Here is a 19763-nt window from a genome sequence, read left to right on the forward strand (position 1 = left end):
TTTTGATATAAGTTGGTTCTTTGATTCTTTAATTATAAGTGGGGAGAGAAGTCTCATTTCATTTATGTTTAGTAAAGAAGCCATAAGCTCTGCTTCCTAATGCTTACTTTTACACAGTTGTGCAGTTCTTTCTAAAGTGTAAATACACTATTCAGCAATATTGGTTTATCCTAAGAATCCAAATTAAATTTAAAACAGCACCTATTTTCTAAAACACAGATTTATAAATACATTATAAAATCATGCTCTAGTGTGCACTAATTAACAAAGCAGTGTTTCATTAACAAACTGATGCATAAAATTTGACTACATTTAGTTTCTACATCACATTAAATATATCAGGGAACCTTGTCCTTTCGGCCTTAGATGCATTAGTGCAAACTTTACAGAATTATTCTAAAGCAGAAATTCTCAAACATTTTGGTCTTAAGACTCCTTTATCTCATAAAAATTACTGAAGGCCCCACAGATCTTTTTAATGCATTTTATATCTATTGCTTTTGACCATATTAAAAATTAAAACTGATCCTTTAAAATATATTTACTTATTCATTTAAAATTATAATGTAAAAATTCATTACAAACACACTCTTTCAGCTTCTGGGATGTCTTATCCCTTTATGCTATATACTGGCCAGAAGGAGATGTACTGTCAAATTCTCTCTCTGAGAGAGAGGAACTAACAATTCAAATTGGGCCCCTGGCATCAAAACATTAAGACCGATTGATGAATGAACAGAGGGATGCATAGACAGAAATTTCAGGGAGAAAGCAGAGCAAAATGTTCACTGCAGAATCTAGGGTGTGGGTATTGGGTGCCCTCTCTACAATTCTTTCCATTTTTCTATACTTTGAAAACTTTCATAATAACATGTGGGGAGAAACATTACAACTTAAAATAAATAGCACATGTTATTTTTTAAAATTATAGTCTCCAAAACAAAAAACAAAATAGTGAAAAGAGTGGCACTGTTTTACATTTTTGCAAATCTAATGTTGGTTTAATACGAGACAACTGTATTCTCATACCTGCTTCTACATTCAATCTATTGGAATCACATATCATGTAGCCTTTGGAAAACTCCATAGTAAACCCATGAGAATTAAATTAAAACCCATGAGAATGAGAATTTAAAAAGCAAATAATATCTTAGTATTATTACTTCTGACCTCATGGACCCTCTGACAGGGTCCAGGAATAGGGGACTGCTGTTCTTTAATAACTTCCATGCTACTAAATCGGGTACCATGAATAGTGCCTGGGACATAGTAATCCCTCAATAAACTGTAATTATCATTTAAAAAGATTGTTTAAAACACCTTTGTTTTCATTTTCTAGCTACACATATAGCAATATTCCTTGTCTTCTGGAATCCAAAGTCCAAATCCCTTTAAGGAAGCAGTGCAAAAGTTTTGTTAAATTTTGGCTTTTTCTTACCTTACTGAATCAAGGAAGATTTAGACTATTCCTGCCTGCCTCCTTTTTTTTCTTTTTTTTTAAATGAGATTAAAAATACCTGGTTGACTAATCACGCAAATGAAAACAAATGCAGGGGCCTTTGAGACTACACGAAATTACACCACTGAATCAAACGTTTTGATTGTTTTAGGCTTTTGTAGTCTTGAGGATCAATACTCAGCTTTAGAGTTAAAAGCATAACAGTTAACTTTTTAAATAAGTTTAGTGAGATAAACTCAAATTGTCCAATTTATATGACAGCAATAAAAAATGCAATTCATAAATTTTTATGGAAAAGTGCAATTGCTCTATAGACTGGGCCCTCCATTCAGAGCAATCACTTTCTTGAGACAAGCTGAATGGAAAACAAACTATATCTACCCAGTTGGTTGTTTAGTAAATAAGAACACAGAACAAGGAAGGTTAGTGTATAACATAATATTTTATTGTACTTATTGTGCTATGTTTATTATTCTCCAAAATGACACCCAGGAGAAGTGGAGCCCTTACACCAAACTTTTTCCTGGGCAGTGAGTGGATGGGAACTACCAAATCTAACTTCACTATCATTTTTCCAAACTTCCACTGGCAACCAAATTCCCTTCTTATTGAGGCAAATTTTCTTTAAATACATTCATTCCTTCAGTCAAATCTTATTTTGGTCCAGGATTTTCTCTGTCTTTTTAAAGAGATTTTGTAAGTATTTTTACAGACCTGTATGTTGATTTTAGAATTTAACACGTAGAAATCAATATTACTTTCAAGTTGAATGTCATCTCACTATTGCTTCTCAAATCCTGCCTACTGCTCTAATATTCTCTAACTTTCTCGAGGTGAACACACATGCAGTTATCACTGCTTAAAAGCTTTAAAAGGTGGCCGGCCCGGTGGCACAAGTTCATGCACTCCACTTCAGCGGCCCAGGGTTCATGAGTTCAGATCCTCAGCACAGACCCAGACACCACCCATCAAGCCATGCTGTGGCAGTGTCCCACATACAAAACAGAGGAAGATGGGCACAGATGTTAGCTCAGAGACAATCTTCCTCAAGCAAATGAGGAAGACTGGCAACAGGTGTTAGCTCAGGGTGAATCTTACTTACCAAAAAAATAAATAAAGAAATAAAAGCTGTAAAGGTCAGTATACAAACAAAATTGAAAGTTTGAATAAAATACCTCAATAGGACTTTTAAAGGCAATCTAATTTTTATTTTATTACACGAACTTGTAAGAAAGACATAAATCCTCTGAAGGAATTTTCCAATACTTTTTAGAGTTACATAGGTTCAGAAATTTTTCTAAGGAAAAATTCAAAAACAAACAAAAAGCCATGGGATAGAGAGAGGCAAAAAATTGAACAGAGGTAAAACGTCCAGATAATAGTTTCGTTTGCCATTTATAAGCCATGCAACTTTGAGCAAGTCATTTAACGAGTGCACTTCTCAGATCATCTGTATAACAAGAAGATGGAACTGGTTAATCTCCACATTACCTTTTAATTTTCTGATTTTCTCCTTTATATTTAAAAGGAGGAGTACTTAGGGTCTACTAAGAAGAGTGTTAACTGTAAAAACTAAACTAAAATTGCTTTCTAAAATGAGCTTTGCTCTGGTTGGCACAACTTAGATTCTCACTAAATAATGTAATATTTATTATAAATGTTACAATTTATAATAAAAAAGCCGTCAGTCAGTAAAAACAGTTCCTGGAATTTAAAAAATAAAGGGTACTTTAAAAACAAATCAAATACATCAAAATATTAACATTTGTTAAATCTGGATATTAGTGTGAATGCTTATTATTTTCTATGTCTTTAAGATATAATTTTTTAAAAGTGAAATGGATTCTGATCAAACCAACAGTATGAACATCTTAAAAGAATTGGAAGCAAACATACAAACTTTTCTTGTAAAAGCAATGCTGTTATTACTTGAATATTATTGATTATTTGCTATTGATTTAATTTTAGAAAATGAAATGTTCTTACTAAACACTCTTTACTATAATGGTATTCATCTGTGGACTGTAAAATTCATTTACCAAATTGAAATCTTTACCTGGTAAAGCCTGGCATTCTTGCTGTCGCTGATCCCACTGGCAATTCAAGTTTAGTGAACAGCTTTTACAGCTGGTAAGTTTGTTACAGATCTGCTCATTTCTTACATGACATTTGGTGTAGTTTTTCACAGACTAGAAAGTTAAAAGATAAAGCATGTTCTTTTTCACCTTTGTATAGCAACAATTCTTAAATTTCAGTGTATATATCAATGACCTGGTGAATTTTAAAATACAGATTTCTAACCCCAAATCAAGTTTTACTGAGACAGAATGTCTCTTATTCATTTCTCTAGTTAAATTACAGTTCTTGGAATTAGAATGTGTACTTACTGAAAAAATGCACAGATTATGAAATTTGAAACAGAAACTATCTAATAAAAATCTTTTCTATCGAATCTAATAACAGGCTTTCAATCAATAAATAAAGCCAATACGCTAAGTCATTTGTCTTAATGATCACATGAAAGAATTCTAGTCCTAACAAAACTATCATGCAAACCCCCAGGATGAAGTAGAATGATACATAAAAAAATTAAAGAGATGCTTTATCAAAATCCAATACAATCTAAAAAGATAAATTATTTTCTCAACAATTCAAACTAATTTTACTTCCATGGATACTAAATAATGGTTTTGGTTAATTCATGTTTCTCACATATGTATTTGTCACATTTCCTTTATGTAGGCTGCAAAGAACCTGCAGAAGGTACATTTTGATCAATCCTACTACACAGTATAATCATATTTCAACTGAGTCCAGCACTCAGAGTTTAAAGGTTAAAGGTCAAAAAAGAAAAAACAGGTAACATAGGAACTTTGGTGGTAGTTGCCTCCATACAGCAAGCTTCAGATATCTCACATGATATTATCAATATCTAAGATAAAATCTACCTCATAAAAATTAGATACTAAAATTTTGGGCTCAACTCTTCTTTGAGAAAAAACCATAATGGACTTAATGTTGGAGCCTGAGCCCCACTTCAATCTTTTTTTCTCTAGAGGTATAAATGCTTACCTCAGGCTGTCTCACGTAAGGGAGCTACATATTTCTTCTCAGTCAATAAAACTTAGTTACAACTATCACACATATGAAAATGGCTGAAGTAATTTCTGTCATCTTGGATACTTTAAAAGTCACCCACCAAATATTTATTTATAAACTACTATACTTTCCTACATAAACTACATTGCAGTCACCTCCATTCCAAAGAGATGTTAATTTCTTTAGAGCAAATTACATATACAATGACAGATAAAAAGTACAAAGATACTAATGTTTACCTTTATTCATTCTAAAAAACCACATAAGATACATTTTTTTAAATCTCAAATTATTTTATGACTCTTCTTCAAACACCACAATTTCATTAGAGACATATAAACTTCCTGTTATTTTTTCTGATTCACTTTGTTTTCATATAGCATATAAATCTTAGTATTATTCTATACGATCTTTAGAGTACAGTTCCAAACATTTGTCAGCTAACTGAAAAGAAATGTTTACTTGAATCATCTGATAAATAGAATAACCTATAAAAATGACAAGAGAATGGCTAAACGACATGTTAGAATCAGAGAAAGAATAGCAACTCAGTGCCAGTCTTTAGAACAACAATGGTATCATTAGAGCCACCACCCAAATAACTCTGCTCCCCATGAAGAACAGTACAGTCACTTATTGATTTTGAACCAGTACAACAGAGGAAATTGTATTTCAGTCACACACAGGACCACCTGATCAATGACGGAAGAAAGCTGACTGCTATTCTGAAACATGGTGGTATTTTTTGGCCTAAACAACCAGATGTATGTTAGTAAACAGACTATGAAGAGTAAACAGTACTCTACTGATCTTCACTCATATATTTAGATGCAAATTTCAAATGAAAATCTGTGAGAAGTAAGCAGATTTTTTGAGCTATTAGAGCACAAAATATGTAACTTGCAGTAAATATGACTAAATAATGAAATAGAATATCAACAGACATCATTTGCACTAAAATCTCATAGACCTTTCTGTATCCATTAGCATTTGGTTTAGCTTAATCACCAGACAGTGTGATAAAACTGTCTAAAAGACACATTACATCAAAGTCTAAATTACAAGTGAGTATCATCTGCTCACTTATCCTATCTCACCCAGTGTTTTCCTTGTTAACACATCGTTATCAAAAATAAAATAAAGCAAAAGGCCATTTTATAAAATGAATACTTGACAGCAATTTACATAACACAACTCTTGAGATATGTGTATTTTCACTTAGTGTAAATGTCTAAACACAAATTAACTTAGAGTTATCCAACAAAGCTTTAAATAAAATCTGCTTGCAATTTTTATCTAATAACATTCTCTATTTCAGTCCTTTATTCCCATGCTTTATTTTACTTAACTCCTATTTCCACAGTACTCATTAAAATAACTCCCATTAGATGAATACTAATGCAAATATAAAAAAGTAATTCAAATTTTCAAAGCTGAATCATGTCATACTAACATTAAAACAAATAAAATTGAAGTATATATTGTTATTAAAGCAACTTATATCACTGTAAGATATAAACCAACATAATATGTATGAAAGCTAAAGGATTCAATCTGATGAGCAAATACACTGAAAATTTTCCTCCATTTTAAGGTTTGAATATTTTAGAACAGAATCATAAAACAAATATTCTTAAATATGATTGGCTACCGGAGAAAATTTTTAGATGATACAATAAAACTTTTTTAATTACTTTTCAAACTCCCTTTTCTTTACCTTTTACCTCTGTCTGGTATCTTAAACAATAAGTGGATACTTTTGTTGATTAATAAAAATTCAGAAAAAGAAAAATAATGTATATTATATTCAGTTGAAAATCTAAGTGAACACTATTTGGTTATTTAAGCTATAGCCAATAAAAGAATCTTTCATCCTGACACATATAGTTTTCAATACTTTTTAAAATTATTTTTTCAATTTTTGACATCTAAAACACATGGGACATTTTGATACTAGCCACTTAGAAGGTTAATTTTTGCTGTTCTTAATCTATTTCATGTACCATAAATATTAATTTTATAATTTTTTTCAATAGTCTACCTAAAGCAGAGTTTCTCAACATCATCATCATTGACATTTGAACCTGATAACTATTTTTCACAGTAGGCTGCTCAAGCATTGTAGGATATTTAGCAGCACCCCCCACCTCTACGTCCTAGGTGGGAGTAGCAGCCCCATTGCTGGGACAACCAAAAATGTCTACACATCACCAAATGTCCCTTTGGGCACAAAACTGCCTCCAGTTGAGAACCGCTGATCTAAGGACAGATAAAAGGAAAACTACAAGTGTCAATCATTACGGTTGAACTTACACCCAAACTATGTAAACAAAACAGTAGACCACATAACCATTAATGCATGTCTGACAGAATCCCACAGAAATGATTTCAATACTGACCTGTATAATCCTATTTCCATCAGCACAGAAAACAATGTTTATAGTTACAGTCTAATTTTAAAATCAATTTTGAAAGAATTTTCCCAGTTTCAGTCATGAAAAGAAGTAAAAATCACTGGATTCAAAATGGAATCTAGACTGACAAATTTGAGCCACAAACTACAGACTCAATTTATAATGTACCAAGAATGGAGTGATTCCCTACATATTTTCTAAACATCTTGATGTGTAAAGTGCTATTTTCTACAGTGCTATTACATGGTAAGCTAATGATTATACTAGCAGCAAGGTTAACGACATCATCATTTACCCATGAATACTAACCATACTGCAGTTACTGTTTGCTGAAATGCATTTCTTGTCATCACACCATTGGCACCCATTTGTATTGGCAGTACAGCTGGCACAATCTGCATATCTGTAACATCTGTCATCGGAAGTAGCTGTAATACAATTGGGAGATAGAACACATTGAGAAGAAAAGGAAAATGTCACACTTCTTAATTCGCACATTTTTAAAACTGTCTCAGAATCACTAAGACATTTTTAAACCAAAAATATGACCTTAGGTACTAAAATATGTTCTTCAATGTGAAGTCAACTTTGTAGTGTAATTGTAGTTTAACAGGTTTTTGGATGCCTCCTACCCTCATCTCACGTATTCAGTCTACTAGAATCCTACAGCAATTTTAAATTTTCAAATTATAGAGGGGGTAAAACACTTCTAGGTTTTTTACTAAGCAAATGTATTACTATACATCTAATTGAAAACATCATAACAAATACTCATTGTTTATCATTGTTCATAAAGATATTTGGAGACATCTGAGTTATTATGGATTAGCAAAGCTTGAAAATACATTTATTAGTTATAGCATTGAAAATGAATAAAAGCCCCACCCATTTTAAAAAACTGATAAATTTTTATCCAAATCATTCATTCATATTTACTCACAATTTTTTATATTAGATTTATTCAATATTTTATTAGAAATATTAAACTAGAACATTAGTCATCAAAATTATAGAAAAATTCTTAACTTTATGATCTGGCTTGGCAATAATTCAGGAAGGAAAAAAAACTACCAAATGTAGGATAAATTACTTCATTTTATTTCTTTGAAGCACACACAGTATTTCTTAGAAAGAATGTATTTGACAGCATTTTTTACTTATATCAGAAAATAATTCATCTTTATATATGACCATGCTACATATAAAATATTGTTACATAATATTACAGACAAAATTCAAAAAAGAAAACTAAAAACAGCTAATAAAGATATTAAATTCTTAATCACTACTCAGTTCAAACACAGAATTCCCATGTTAAAGGATTACGAATCTTTAACTTCTGAAAGCTACTAAGGTAATTCTTATAAGCAAAATGTATTTCTACTTCTAGCCAAGGAGAGAAGTCCTGTGCCAGAGAGATGAAAAAGAAAAACAACTTCACCTGTTTTAGGAGGGCACTTTGCTCTAAGAATATTATTAATATTCCCAGATTCCCAAGATTCACAGTGATTTTTATTCCAAATACATTTTATCCCTGGACCAGCATTTTTACAAAGTTCTTCATCTCTGAAAGCTTTGCAGTTTGGAGGCTTGTATACAAGGATATCATTAAGGAGCACACTAGAAAATCCTCCAAATATATACATGGACCTATTAGAAACAAAACAAGAAGCTTAAAGGAACAATATGAAGAAAAAGTCTCAGACAAATTAGTTTTAAAAATAAATTTAAATATATATTTTACATTATTTTATCAAAGTAGAAAACAATTTTTTTAGTAATATATACTTTAGAATTGCTGTCTAGGATCACAATTTTTGAATATAGACATAGAATTTAGATTACAGATACAGACTTCTTCTTATAGTGTTTTACTATCCTTTTATAAAATAAAAAGACCAAGAGTTAAATAATCAAAAAGATTTTAAAGTTTTCAATTTGGAAAGAAAAGCCCAGATAATTACTGAATTAATTCTACTAGTGCCAAAGAAGTTTGATATGCTCTCAAAAACAGCATAATTTTTATTTCTAAAAATATGATTAATATAATAAGTGGAAACAATCAGAAAACACTTCAATAATATCTTTTACTTCGTAAAAAGAGTAAAATAAAAACCAACCAAACACAATTGTTCAACAGAGTAGCCTAGAGGTTTTACATTTACACTCTGGATTTCATTTATCACTATTCTGAAAGCCAAATGATGTCAGTTACAGTTTCTTTGTGGTTAACTTCTACCTGCTTTTAGTATCATATTAGAGAATTTTTACATAATTGGAATAAGGTGGTATTAGAATGAACTTATAAAATGTCATTATGAATTACAAATTTTAAGCTAATTAATGAGCTAGCATATTGTTTATTGTCATTTGAGTCCACATTACCAAATTTTTACTATAGAAATAGAAAAGCCACACTAACTCAAAGGAGGAAGGCAACTTAATGACCATCCACTCCAAGTTCCCAACAGACATAAGTTTAGGAAAGTCCAGAGAGGTTGAGAGAATTGTCAGAAATCACGCATTTTAGTTAATGACAGAACTAAAATGAGAATCTAATTCTTCCCACTTTCCTTTCTCCTTGATAGAAACATGAGCCTAGCCTTTCTATCATTTCAGTTTGATCTTTCTTCAGGAACTCACTCATTATCTAATCTCTGGAAAAGGGAAAGAAGGCAGGATGACTTTTTAAAAGTATCTGAAGTTTTCTCTCAGTACCTTTCCTCTGATTATCCCCCAATCCCTTAAATATATTTAAACAAAAAATGAAGGTTTTGGTTAAGGAACCAAAACGTATTCCACATTAGAGTAGGGATGCATAAAATCCAATGCCATTAAGTACAAACAATTTTTAAAAGAATAACAGAATATGTGGATAATATGACTGATAAATGTATTCCTATTACCCATTAATGACAACTGCAGAGTGTCCAAATCTGTTGACATCTCTATGAAGATTTGGTTTTGGTAATATTTTCCATTCATCACAAGCTAGAATACAGAAAACAGCAAAGCAAAAAGTGAAATAAGATAAATATGATAAAACAATCATTGGCCAAATTAAAGATACAATACTTAAAATTAGGAAGCCTTTTATTTAGTATCGTTACTCAACTAGCATTATTCTTGAAATAAAAATAACTTCTGCAGAAACATATTTAAGTATATGAGAATAAAGGAAATGAAAGGAAAGAAATTAGGTGTACTTTATATTGGAGAATAATTTTAACGACATATCTTTATTAAGTAAATCAAGGTTCATATAGCAAAATACATGAAATGTTGGGCAAACCTATTAGAAAGTTAAATCACTAAGTCAAATTTTACATACATGCATACAAAATTAAATGGGATATATAACATCCAGTGAAAGAATGCCTAAAACAGAAACATTAAAATAAAATATTTAAATCACTTTAATGATCTGATATTTCAAAAGAACAGTTTTCATTTCATGTAAAGGAGAATAATTTGTTTCAAAAAATTAGACCAAACAAATGAATAAATAACCTAAATAATTCATGAGCTATATAAAGACGATGGAAAGAAGAATGGTTAGAGAAAACTGTATATCACTTCAACATAGCCTCAAAATTGACAGATATACTGCCATAGATTTTGGAATGTCAAATGATTCAGTATCCAGTAACTAGGGACAGTCTCAGGAGAGTGTTTTAGATTGCATCTTCTTAGACATGTCATATCCAAAGGCAAGTCTTCTAAAAAATCACATACATGTAACAAGCTTTTAAAAGCAAATTAATTTTATTTTTAGGTAGCTTAGAAGCCCTTTTGGAACAAAAAAAATAAAATACAGTTACTTGTAAAAGTTAAAGTTTTAGTGAATCACTTGCTTTCCTATTTAAGTAATTATTTCTATAATACCAGTGAAAAATAATAAATTTGTTTTTAATTCAATTTACTGCTAATGAAGATGAAAGGAATTACAAAAGCCAAAATTATGGCTTAGAAAATGAAACCAGAAGACTGAAAGCAATAAAATACATCTTGAGTTGTATTTCCCAGAGCGTATTCCAAGGAACAAAATGCCACCCCCCAAAAGGGTATTCCTTAGTTCATATAATCTCTCTCTTTAGTTCACAAAGTACATTTGCCTATTAAATACTCTCAAAAACAGAGTACAAAGGTGTAGAAGGCTAATTTTACTTAACGCAGTGTTTTCCCGATGTTTTTATCCACAGAAGCACTTTTCACATAACACTTACTAACATTTCCAAGAGCCAACGCTCTGAAGATCACATTTTGTGAAGTACTACCACAGAGGCCTATGCATAGGATTAATAGTCTGCCAATTTTATGTTAGAGTTCATTTAAGAAATGTGCATTATATGTGTGTAGTACTATAAAACTTCTAAAGTATTTTCATCTACAACTTAAATGGTCTTTATAAGAATCCAGTGAAGCTGATTAAATAGCATTACCATACGTTAGAAATGAAAAATTAGACCTAGGAGAGGTTAAACAATTTGCTTAAAGCCCATTTGATTGCCTTTGTCTTTCTATAAGTTACATTGATGAATGTTTGAGATTATAAAAGCATACTGATAGGTTTCTGAAAGATTACATATTCTCATTTGGAGAGAAGAGATGACCTGTATAGGGCACAGGCTTTGAAAAAGAAAGAGAGGGAAATGTTAGAGATAGCTAATGAGTAAGGGCAGATAGATTTCAATCGTTCCACCCAACCACAACACACACACATACACACACACATCACATGGCCACTGATTGATAAATTGTGTTGATTATAGTACTCCAACAACAGAATCAGAAACCTGAATATGCTTCAGAGAAATGAAACAGGAAAGAGTCAGATGAAAGAGTAGGACTTCTAGAAAGCAGGACTTCCAGAAATCAGTTTATTATAAAAATCTCCAAAGAAGAATCTTCAAAGTCATTTGGGGACATGTGGAGTCCAGAAAACAAAGTGACACAACAATCTGAGCCTACCTACGACTAATATGTAATGTGGCCCAGCATCCACCACACACCAGGCAGAAGGAGAGAAGGAAAGAAGACTGTCCAGATGAGAACCAGAGAAAATATTCAGAAGAAACATCTCAGAAGTGAGTTATGAAAAAGAGCTGAGAGAATAAAGACCAGCATTAACTAAAACTTAGGCTTTTTGAAGATTTCTTTTAACTCTATAAGCCACTCTCTTTTGGTAAAAACATGAAATTTCTTCAGCACACAGAATAGTCTAAAGAAAAGCATTACAAACACCTATGTACCACTACCCAGATCTGCCAAACCCAGTATCTCACCATGCTTACTATAGATTTTTTAAAAAAAGAAAATATTACTGATACGATTGAGGTTCCCTGTGTGCTCACTCCCTCCCCAGTTCAAGTTTCTTTATATCTACCTTCTTTTGATGCAACTACTATTCTATATTTACTTATTAATGTTTCTTTACTTTTTTGTAGGTTGTAAAAGTTTGTTTTTTTCACCATTTTAACCATTTTTAAGTGTGCAGTTCAGTGGCATTGAGTACCTTCACAACGTTGTGCAGCCATCACCACCATGTATCTCCAGAGCTTTCTTCATCGTGCAAAACAGAAACTCTGGACCCGTTAAACAATAATTTCCCATTTCTCTCTCTCAACACTGGTAACCATCCTTCTACTTTTCTGTCTATAAATTTAACTACTCTAATTACCTCATATGAATGGAATCCCATAGTACAAGTCCTTTTGTGATTGGCTTATTTCCCTTATCATGTCTTTAAGGTTCATCCATGTTATAGTATATGTCAGCATTTTCCTTCCTTTTTAAGCTTGAGTAATATTCCATTGTATGTATATACCACATTTTGTTTATCCATTCATCTATCAATGGAAACTTGAGTTGCTTCCCATTTGGGCTATTGTGAATAATGCTGCTATGAACATGGGTATATAAATATCTGTTCCTGTCCCTGATTTCAATTCTTTTGGGTATATGCCCAAAGTAGAAGTGCTGAATCATACGGTAATTCTGTTTATCTTTGTGAGAACCCTCCATACTCTTTTCCATAATGGCTGTACCATTTTACATTCCAACCAGCAGTGCATAAGGGTTTCAATGTCTCCACGTCCTTACCAACACTTGTTATTTTCTAGCCATCCTAATGGATGTGAAGTGGTATCTCACTGTGGTTTTGATTTATATTTCCCTAATGATTAGTGATATTGAGCATCTTTGCTGTCCTTATTGGCCATTTGTATGTATTCTTTGTAGCAAAGTCTACCCAACAATCCGTTTAGATTTATGCATATATGTGGTGCTATATGTTCATTTTAACCATGCATAGCATTCCATTTTATGACTACACCAAAACACATTTATCCATTAAACTGTTAAAGGTCATTTAGCCTTTTTTCAGATTTTTCCTACCACAAGTCATGTTGGTATTTTCATTTTTCTACACATTTTCTTGTGCACATTTTGAGACTTTCTCCAGTCAGATTTCTAAGAGGAAAATTACTAGGTTTAAAGAAAGGCACAACTTCAATAGATTTTGCCAATTTGCTCCCCAAAGTAGTTGCACTGACTTAAACTCACACCAGCAGTGCCTAATGGTTCTTCTCATTTCACATTCTCTTCAACACGTAGCTCTACCAGACTTCTTAATTTTTATCAATCTGATAAGTTGTTTTATTTTGCATTTTTTTCAGTTAATGGTGAAATCAAGCATCTTTTCGTGTTTATAAGTTGTTTGTTTTTACTCTTCTGTAAAATTACTGTTCAAGTCTTTCGCCCACTTTTCTATGTTTTTTTCTTAATAATTTGAAGAATTCTTTATTCTTTATTAAACGTTGTTGGTGATATGCACTACCATATCTTCTCCTATGCCATGGTTTGTCTTTTCACTTAGTTTATGAAGTATTTTAACAAAAAGTTTGTACATTAACTTGGTCAAATTTATTGTTTTCCTTATGATTTGTTCTTTTTATTCTTAAAGACAATCTCTAATTTTCTTCTAAAGGATATAATTTGGCTTTTACTATTTTGACCTTCAATCCATTTGGAACTTATTTTCGCATTGTTGCAGGGGTCTAATTTAATTTCTCCCATATTTCCAAGATATTTCTCAGTGTATTTCCATACACCAATTTTACCAGAACCATTTTTTGAAAATTTGTCCCTGATCCACTAATTGTGCCTCATTTAATTTTTGTACTGCTGTGGTTTGTTCTTATTTTGCTTGTTTTTAACTGAAGAAATATGTGCTAAGTTTAAAAGTCAAATAATCCCAGAAGGTTCATCACAAAAAAGTCCCCTGCTCCCTATCTTCCCAATGCTTATTCCAGCATCACACAGGTAAGCACTTTCAATTCTAAATAAAAAACTAGACAAGAGTTTGTTTTCCTATTTACCTCCTTATTCTAAATGGCAGACTTAGTTCTTAGTTTCAGATAACATCTCTAACTTCCTTCTTTAGAAGATGAAGATTTTAACTCTTATTCAGACACATACACAAATACTTCCCCTCCCTCCATCTTCCTCATGTATTTAAATTATAATTTTGTTTAGATCAATATTCAGTATTTATTATATGATATTACTTGCAGATAAGCCATATAGCATGCTATGATTACATTTTTACTTTTGAACAGCTTGTTATTTTCCCTGAAAATCATATTTGTTGCTAAGGTTAGGTGTCTACATATCTACTGCTAATTCATCCCCAACTCTTGACCAGAGGTATACGTCTCTTCCCAGTATTTTCTAATAGATCAGATTATCTAGCAGGTTCATTTACTTCTTGAAGATATTCCTCCTAAAACGCCATCTATCTTCTCCAACCTAAATTCGTTGCGCTCCAGGCCTGCTGCATCATCCTAAGGATCTCTTCACATCTCTCTTCTGGTATGTACTCTATTTCTTGGATTTTAATTTCTACCTGTTTTTATTTATTTATTTAATCTCATCTATCAGTAGGAGACATAATTCTACAGCTTCCAGAGAAAGTGTACATTGTAAGTAAATTTTTGAGACCTTGCAATTCTAAAAGTGACTTTATTGCACTGTAATACTTACGTGATTATTTGATTGGGTTTAGAATTCTAACTCGGAAAGCATTTTCAGATGATGAAGGTATTGCTCCACTGTCTTCTGGCTTCTAGTATCGCTTTTGCAAGGCCCTCTGCTGTTGAGTCTCAGCACTTATTTGTACTATTTCTTTTCTCTCTACAGAAGCTTTTACAGTCTTCTTTCTATTTCACTTTTCATGATAGGTTTTGCTGTGAGCATTTTGTATTCATTTTTCTGGGGCTCAGTGGGATCTTTCATTCTGAAACGTCCTGTACTTCAAATCCGGATATTTTTCTTGAATTATTCATTTGATAATTTCCTCCTCATCTAAAATGTTCTGTTATTTCTGCAACTCCTATTACTCAAACATTGAATTTTCTGTAATAATCATCTAAATACCTTATATTTTACCCTACTTTATATCTGTCCATTGTTCATAATACTTTTGGAACATATTCTTGACTTTATCTTCACATCATCTATTAATTTGTTACCTTAATTTTAATTTCAAAGACCTCTTTTTTTGTTTTCTGATCTATTTTTAAAACTTACATTTTTGTTTCATGAATGTAACATCTTCTGTCCAAAAAGATTGAAGTCATGATCTCCTCCCAGCATTACCCCAATTTCCTTTAACTTCTTAATTTTTCCGCCTTGTTTGAGATTTTGGTCAAATTTAGCAGCTTTTTGCAAATATCTAAATAACTAGCTGTCCTTTCAAATTTAAGAGTGAGGCACAACAAAACTGACTGGAAGTTTTGTGCTTGGGTAAGACATCTTGACTGTTAGAATTCTTTTTTCTTTTAACTTTCCCTTGCCCACCCAGTTTTATTGAGAAATAACTGACGTGCAGCACTGTATAAATTTAAGGTGTACAGCATAACGATTTGACTTACATATATGGGGAAATGATTACCACAATAAATTAACATCCATCATCTCACATAGACAGCAAAAGAAAAGGAAAAAGAAAAAAATATTTTTTCCTTCTGATGAGAACTCTTCAATCTACTCTCTTAACGACTTTCATATATAGCATACAGCAGTGTTGGGATTCTGATTAGGTGGGACCGTTTCAGTTGGAGACCTCCAAGTGTCAGTTTTGTACATCATTTCTCTTGCCAGATTCTTTGAGTTAAATCCTCCAGTCTCCTGCCTATAAGCTATAAACCTGGCTAACAGTATTTGGAACCTAAGTGGAAGAAAGGAGACGGAGGTTTCACTCTTAAGTATGCACACTTTCACTTAATCCCACTCTTTCCAAAATCGTATTTACACCCTCGGCCAAGTTCTAGTAACCTTAAGTATAAGGTACTGGGTCAACATCTACAGAGAGTAAGCCTTTGTCTTCCAGCAGAGTAGAAGGGGCAGATACTCATCTGCACAAGTTGAGGAAGGGGATTAACAGCTAATTGTAGAGGTTCCTAATCAAACTTCCTGTTTTCAGGCCCACAAGCACCCGTTTTCAGAAGTACTTAATAACACCAATAAAATGAGAGATACCATGAGAGATAAACAACACCACCTCAACTCCGAGTACTGGGAGCTTGTTCAATACTGCGAAATAGTGAGATTTAACCCATCAGACCACATATCTACTGATCAAATCACACAGCTAATATAAATGAGCAAGGCTCAAAACTCAAAAGCATCTGGCTTCCTGATTTTGTTCATTTTAGTGAGTTTCTCCCTATTAAGGTAGTATTTGCTTGCACATTTCAAAACTGAACATCTCAGTTTAGTAACCACGCTAAAGATCAAGGAGTTATCTTCTCCAAGCCATATATGTTTCATAAACCATATCTTGAAAAATAAAACCAAGAATAAAAGATTAACTTGAGTGTTTCAATCTAAAGAAAAAAAGACTGAGAATTCAACTGTTCTTAACTACGAATAGGAGGAAAATATATAAAATTTAGGTTAATGGATTTAGGGAAGACCTAGGAAAAATGATCAACACTATGTAAGTAAATCGACTTAGATGTTATGAAGATCCAGTGACATTATGGATATAAAGTTGCATAAGACTGAGTTCTTTCCCTTCAGGAATAACAATAGGATGTGATAAGTATTAAGAGAGATATATAAAGAGTGCCATGGGAGCCCAAAAAACAAAAAGCACGTAATTGCTGCTAATAGTTAAACATTTAAAAAATTACTATAATAATATTTTATAAAATTAACTGAGAATTCATAAAACCTTTACAGTCTTTTTAAATGGGTAAAATTTCCTAAAATAAGTGGTCATGATCTTTTACCTAACAAAATAATATGCTAATTGCTTATCAGCGCTATGTAATACTTAATTCTCAAAACAACTCTGAGAAGTAAATATTTCTGACACCATGTTATAGATAAAGAAACAGAATCTTTAGAGGTTAAGTAACTTCAAGTTAAATGGCAAAGTCAGTATTCAAAACCAGATCTTCCTAACTACTACACTATACTGCCTTACTACACCATCAAAATATCCTTTCTGATATTAACTTCATGAAAATTAAAAAATAACAATATTATTTATTTTTTAAAAGCATACAAGTTCCTGCAGAAGAAAAACATTACAGTAAAGTAATAAAAATTTAATTATATATGAGAGCAATTAATTCAGACAAATAATAATACAATGCAATTCTACTTCCAGAAGTTCTTTGCCTTTTAATATATGAGCTGGTAGGAAGTGAAGGCTTCATTACTGTCTCCAAGACATCATCTGCACTTATACTAAAAATTTTAAAAGAATTATATACAATATTTGTGACAGACATTGGTGCTGTTAAACAAACATTCCAGTTCTCTTCCTTTAGGCCCATGGTAAAATTTTACTCCCACACTCCCTAGAAGTTGGATGTGACAATATGACTTGCTTTAGCCAATGAAGTACAAGCAAAAGTGACACTTGTATTTCTGGATGGAACCATTTAATAAAAAATGAAAGAGTGCAATTTCAGTTTGGATCCCTAAGTGATGGCAGTGCGACAATTTGCTCTCCCAACCAACACTAGACATGTATCATGAGTGAAAAATAAACTTTCATTGGTCTTAATCCTCTGAAGTTTTGAGATCTGTGGCAGACATGGATATGTGCTGCCCAGATTATCATTCAGGGAAGGAATTGTCTGTGTTGCTGGGAGTACTGTCAGTGAATAGTCATCGGCTGCAAGCTAATCCAAGAATTGTCTCAGTATCAGAGGGCCACTTCATTCAAGGCCACATCTTTCCAAGGATGACCCACATGCAAGGGCTGAGAATATGGGGTTTTAAAGGCCCTGTCCTTTCAGCCCAACATAGAACAACTCTGACCAACAATTTTACCTCCAGAGATCCTTGTGGGATTGACTAAAGTTATCTGCCCAGCATCGTTACTCAATTTTTCCCTTTGTCCAATCCTGCTTCCTCCTCCCACCTCTTCCAAAGGCATTGATCTTAAGGGCACTCCCAATTAACATCATGAATACTAAACTCTATCTCAGAGTCTGCTTCTCAGAGAACCCAAACTATGGCATTTGGTGCCAGGAGTGGTACAAGAAAGCAGGAAATAAGATGAAGTTTGGGAACTGAATCACACACTGCCAGGCTAGCAATGAAGAACCTGTCATTGTCAGTAGGTGGAGCACAGAAAGCCCGTGGCACAAGGTGGCCATCAATTATTAATACTTAAACCAATGGTAAGTTAGGAAGGTATGCCAATGAAGGGATATTCTAGCAGAATGAAGTATTGGATGTTTGAAAAGTATGGTGAAAATAGTAATTACTAATATATTGGAATTGCATATCTACTGCTTAGTCCCACTGAGCCCTAGAAAAAGATAATGAAAAGCTGATAAAGCTAAGGGCCTCCTTAGTACCATATATAGAGGCTGCCAAACATAGACGGTCTACAAATTAAACAAGGTCTGTTATTCCAAAGTCAAGGCCCTGATAGGAAAAGAATAAGACCCTGACACGTGGGATGGGGATATTTGAGTTGATGCCCGTGAAAATTTCCCAAAATTTTGAATTCCCAAATTTTCCTGAATCATCTGAGACTGCAGAAGTGGTCCACCCTTTCCTAATAAACGATAGTACTTGGCTCTGCTTGAACACAATGCAGAGACTTCTCACCAGGAAGACCTGTGCTCCAGCTCAGAATCTGCTCACACCTTCCCTACTGGCCACTGGGCTTATAATTTGGCTCAGCATAACTCAGCCAGGTACATGCCTGGACTGTTATGGAAAGAAAGAAACTATATCCCAAAGAATCTATAAGATGTGGACAGTACGTATTGGTAGAAGTTAGTGGAGTACACGAGGGGAGCTTGATCAAAGCAGCCAGAACTTTATACTGGATTAGGGAAAGTTTACTGATTTGAAAGCACTCTCATAAAATGCAGGATTTATGCCCTGACAAGCACCCAGGAGATGGTACGAACTCACTATTACGACAACTCCTATGTACACCAAAGGAAACCACCAACAAAATGAAAAGGTAACGTACGAAACAGGAGAAAACATTTGCAAATCATATACCTGATAAGGAGTTAATATCCAAAATACATAAAGAACTCACATAACTCAAGAGCAAAAAACAAACAAGCCAATTAAAAAACGGGCAGAGGAAGTGAACAGACATTTTTCCAAGGAAGATATGCAAATGGCCAACGGGCACACGAAAAGGTGTTCAACATCACTAATCATCAGGGAAATGCAAATCAAAACCACAGTGAGATATTACCTCACATCTGCCAGAATGGCTATCATCAAACAGATAAGCAATA

The 19763-nt window shown here is 32.9% G+C and overlaps 1 protein-coding gene across 4 annotated transcripts in view; it reads right to left on the minus strand.

Annotated features, from left to right (window-relative positions):
* ATRNL1 (attractin like 1) overlaps positions 1–19763 on the minus strand; it is a 740103-nt gene that overhangs the window by 574241 nt on the left and 146099 nt on the right. For all 4 annotated transcript variants that reach the window (XM_070260546.1, XM_005602549.4, XM_070260536.1 and 1 more), the window contains exons 11-14: positions 9879–9963; positions 8414–8622; positions 7282–7400; positions 3516–3648 (exon numbers count right to left, since the gene is read on the minus strand). In XM_070260546.1, the coding sequence (XP_070116647.1) occupies positions 3516–3648; positions 7282–7400; positions 8414–8622; positions 9879–9963 (546 nt within the window). The remainder of the gene's footprint in view (positions 1–3515; positions 3649–7281; positions 7401–8413; positions 8623–9878; positions 9964–19763) is intronic.

Source organism: Equus caballus, chromosome 1, assembly GCF_041296265.1.
Source record: "Equus caballus isolate H_3958 breed thoroughbred chromosome 1, TB-T2T, whole genome shotgun sequence".
Classification (NCBI taxonomy): Eukaryota; Metazoa; Chordata; class Mammalia; order Perissodactyla; family Equidae; genus Equus; species Equus caballus.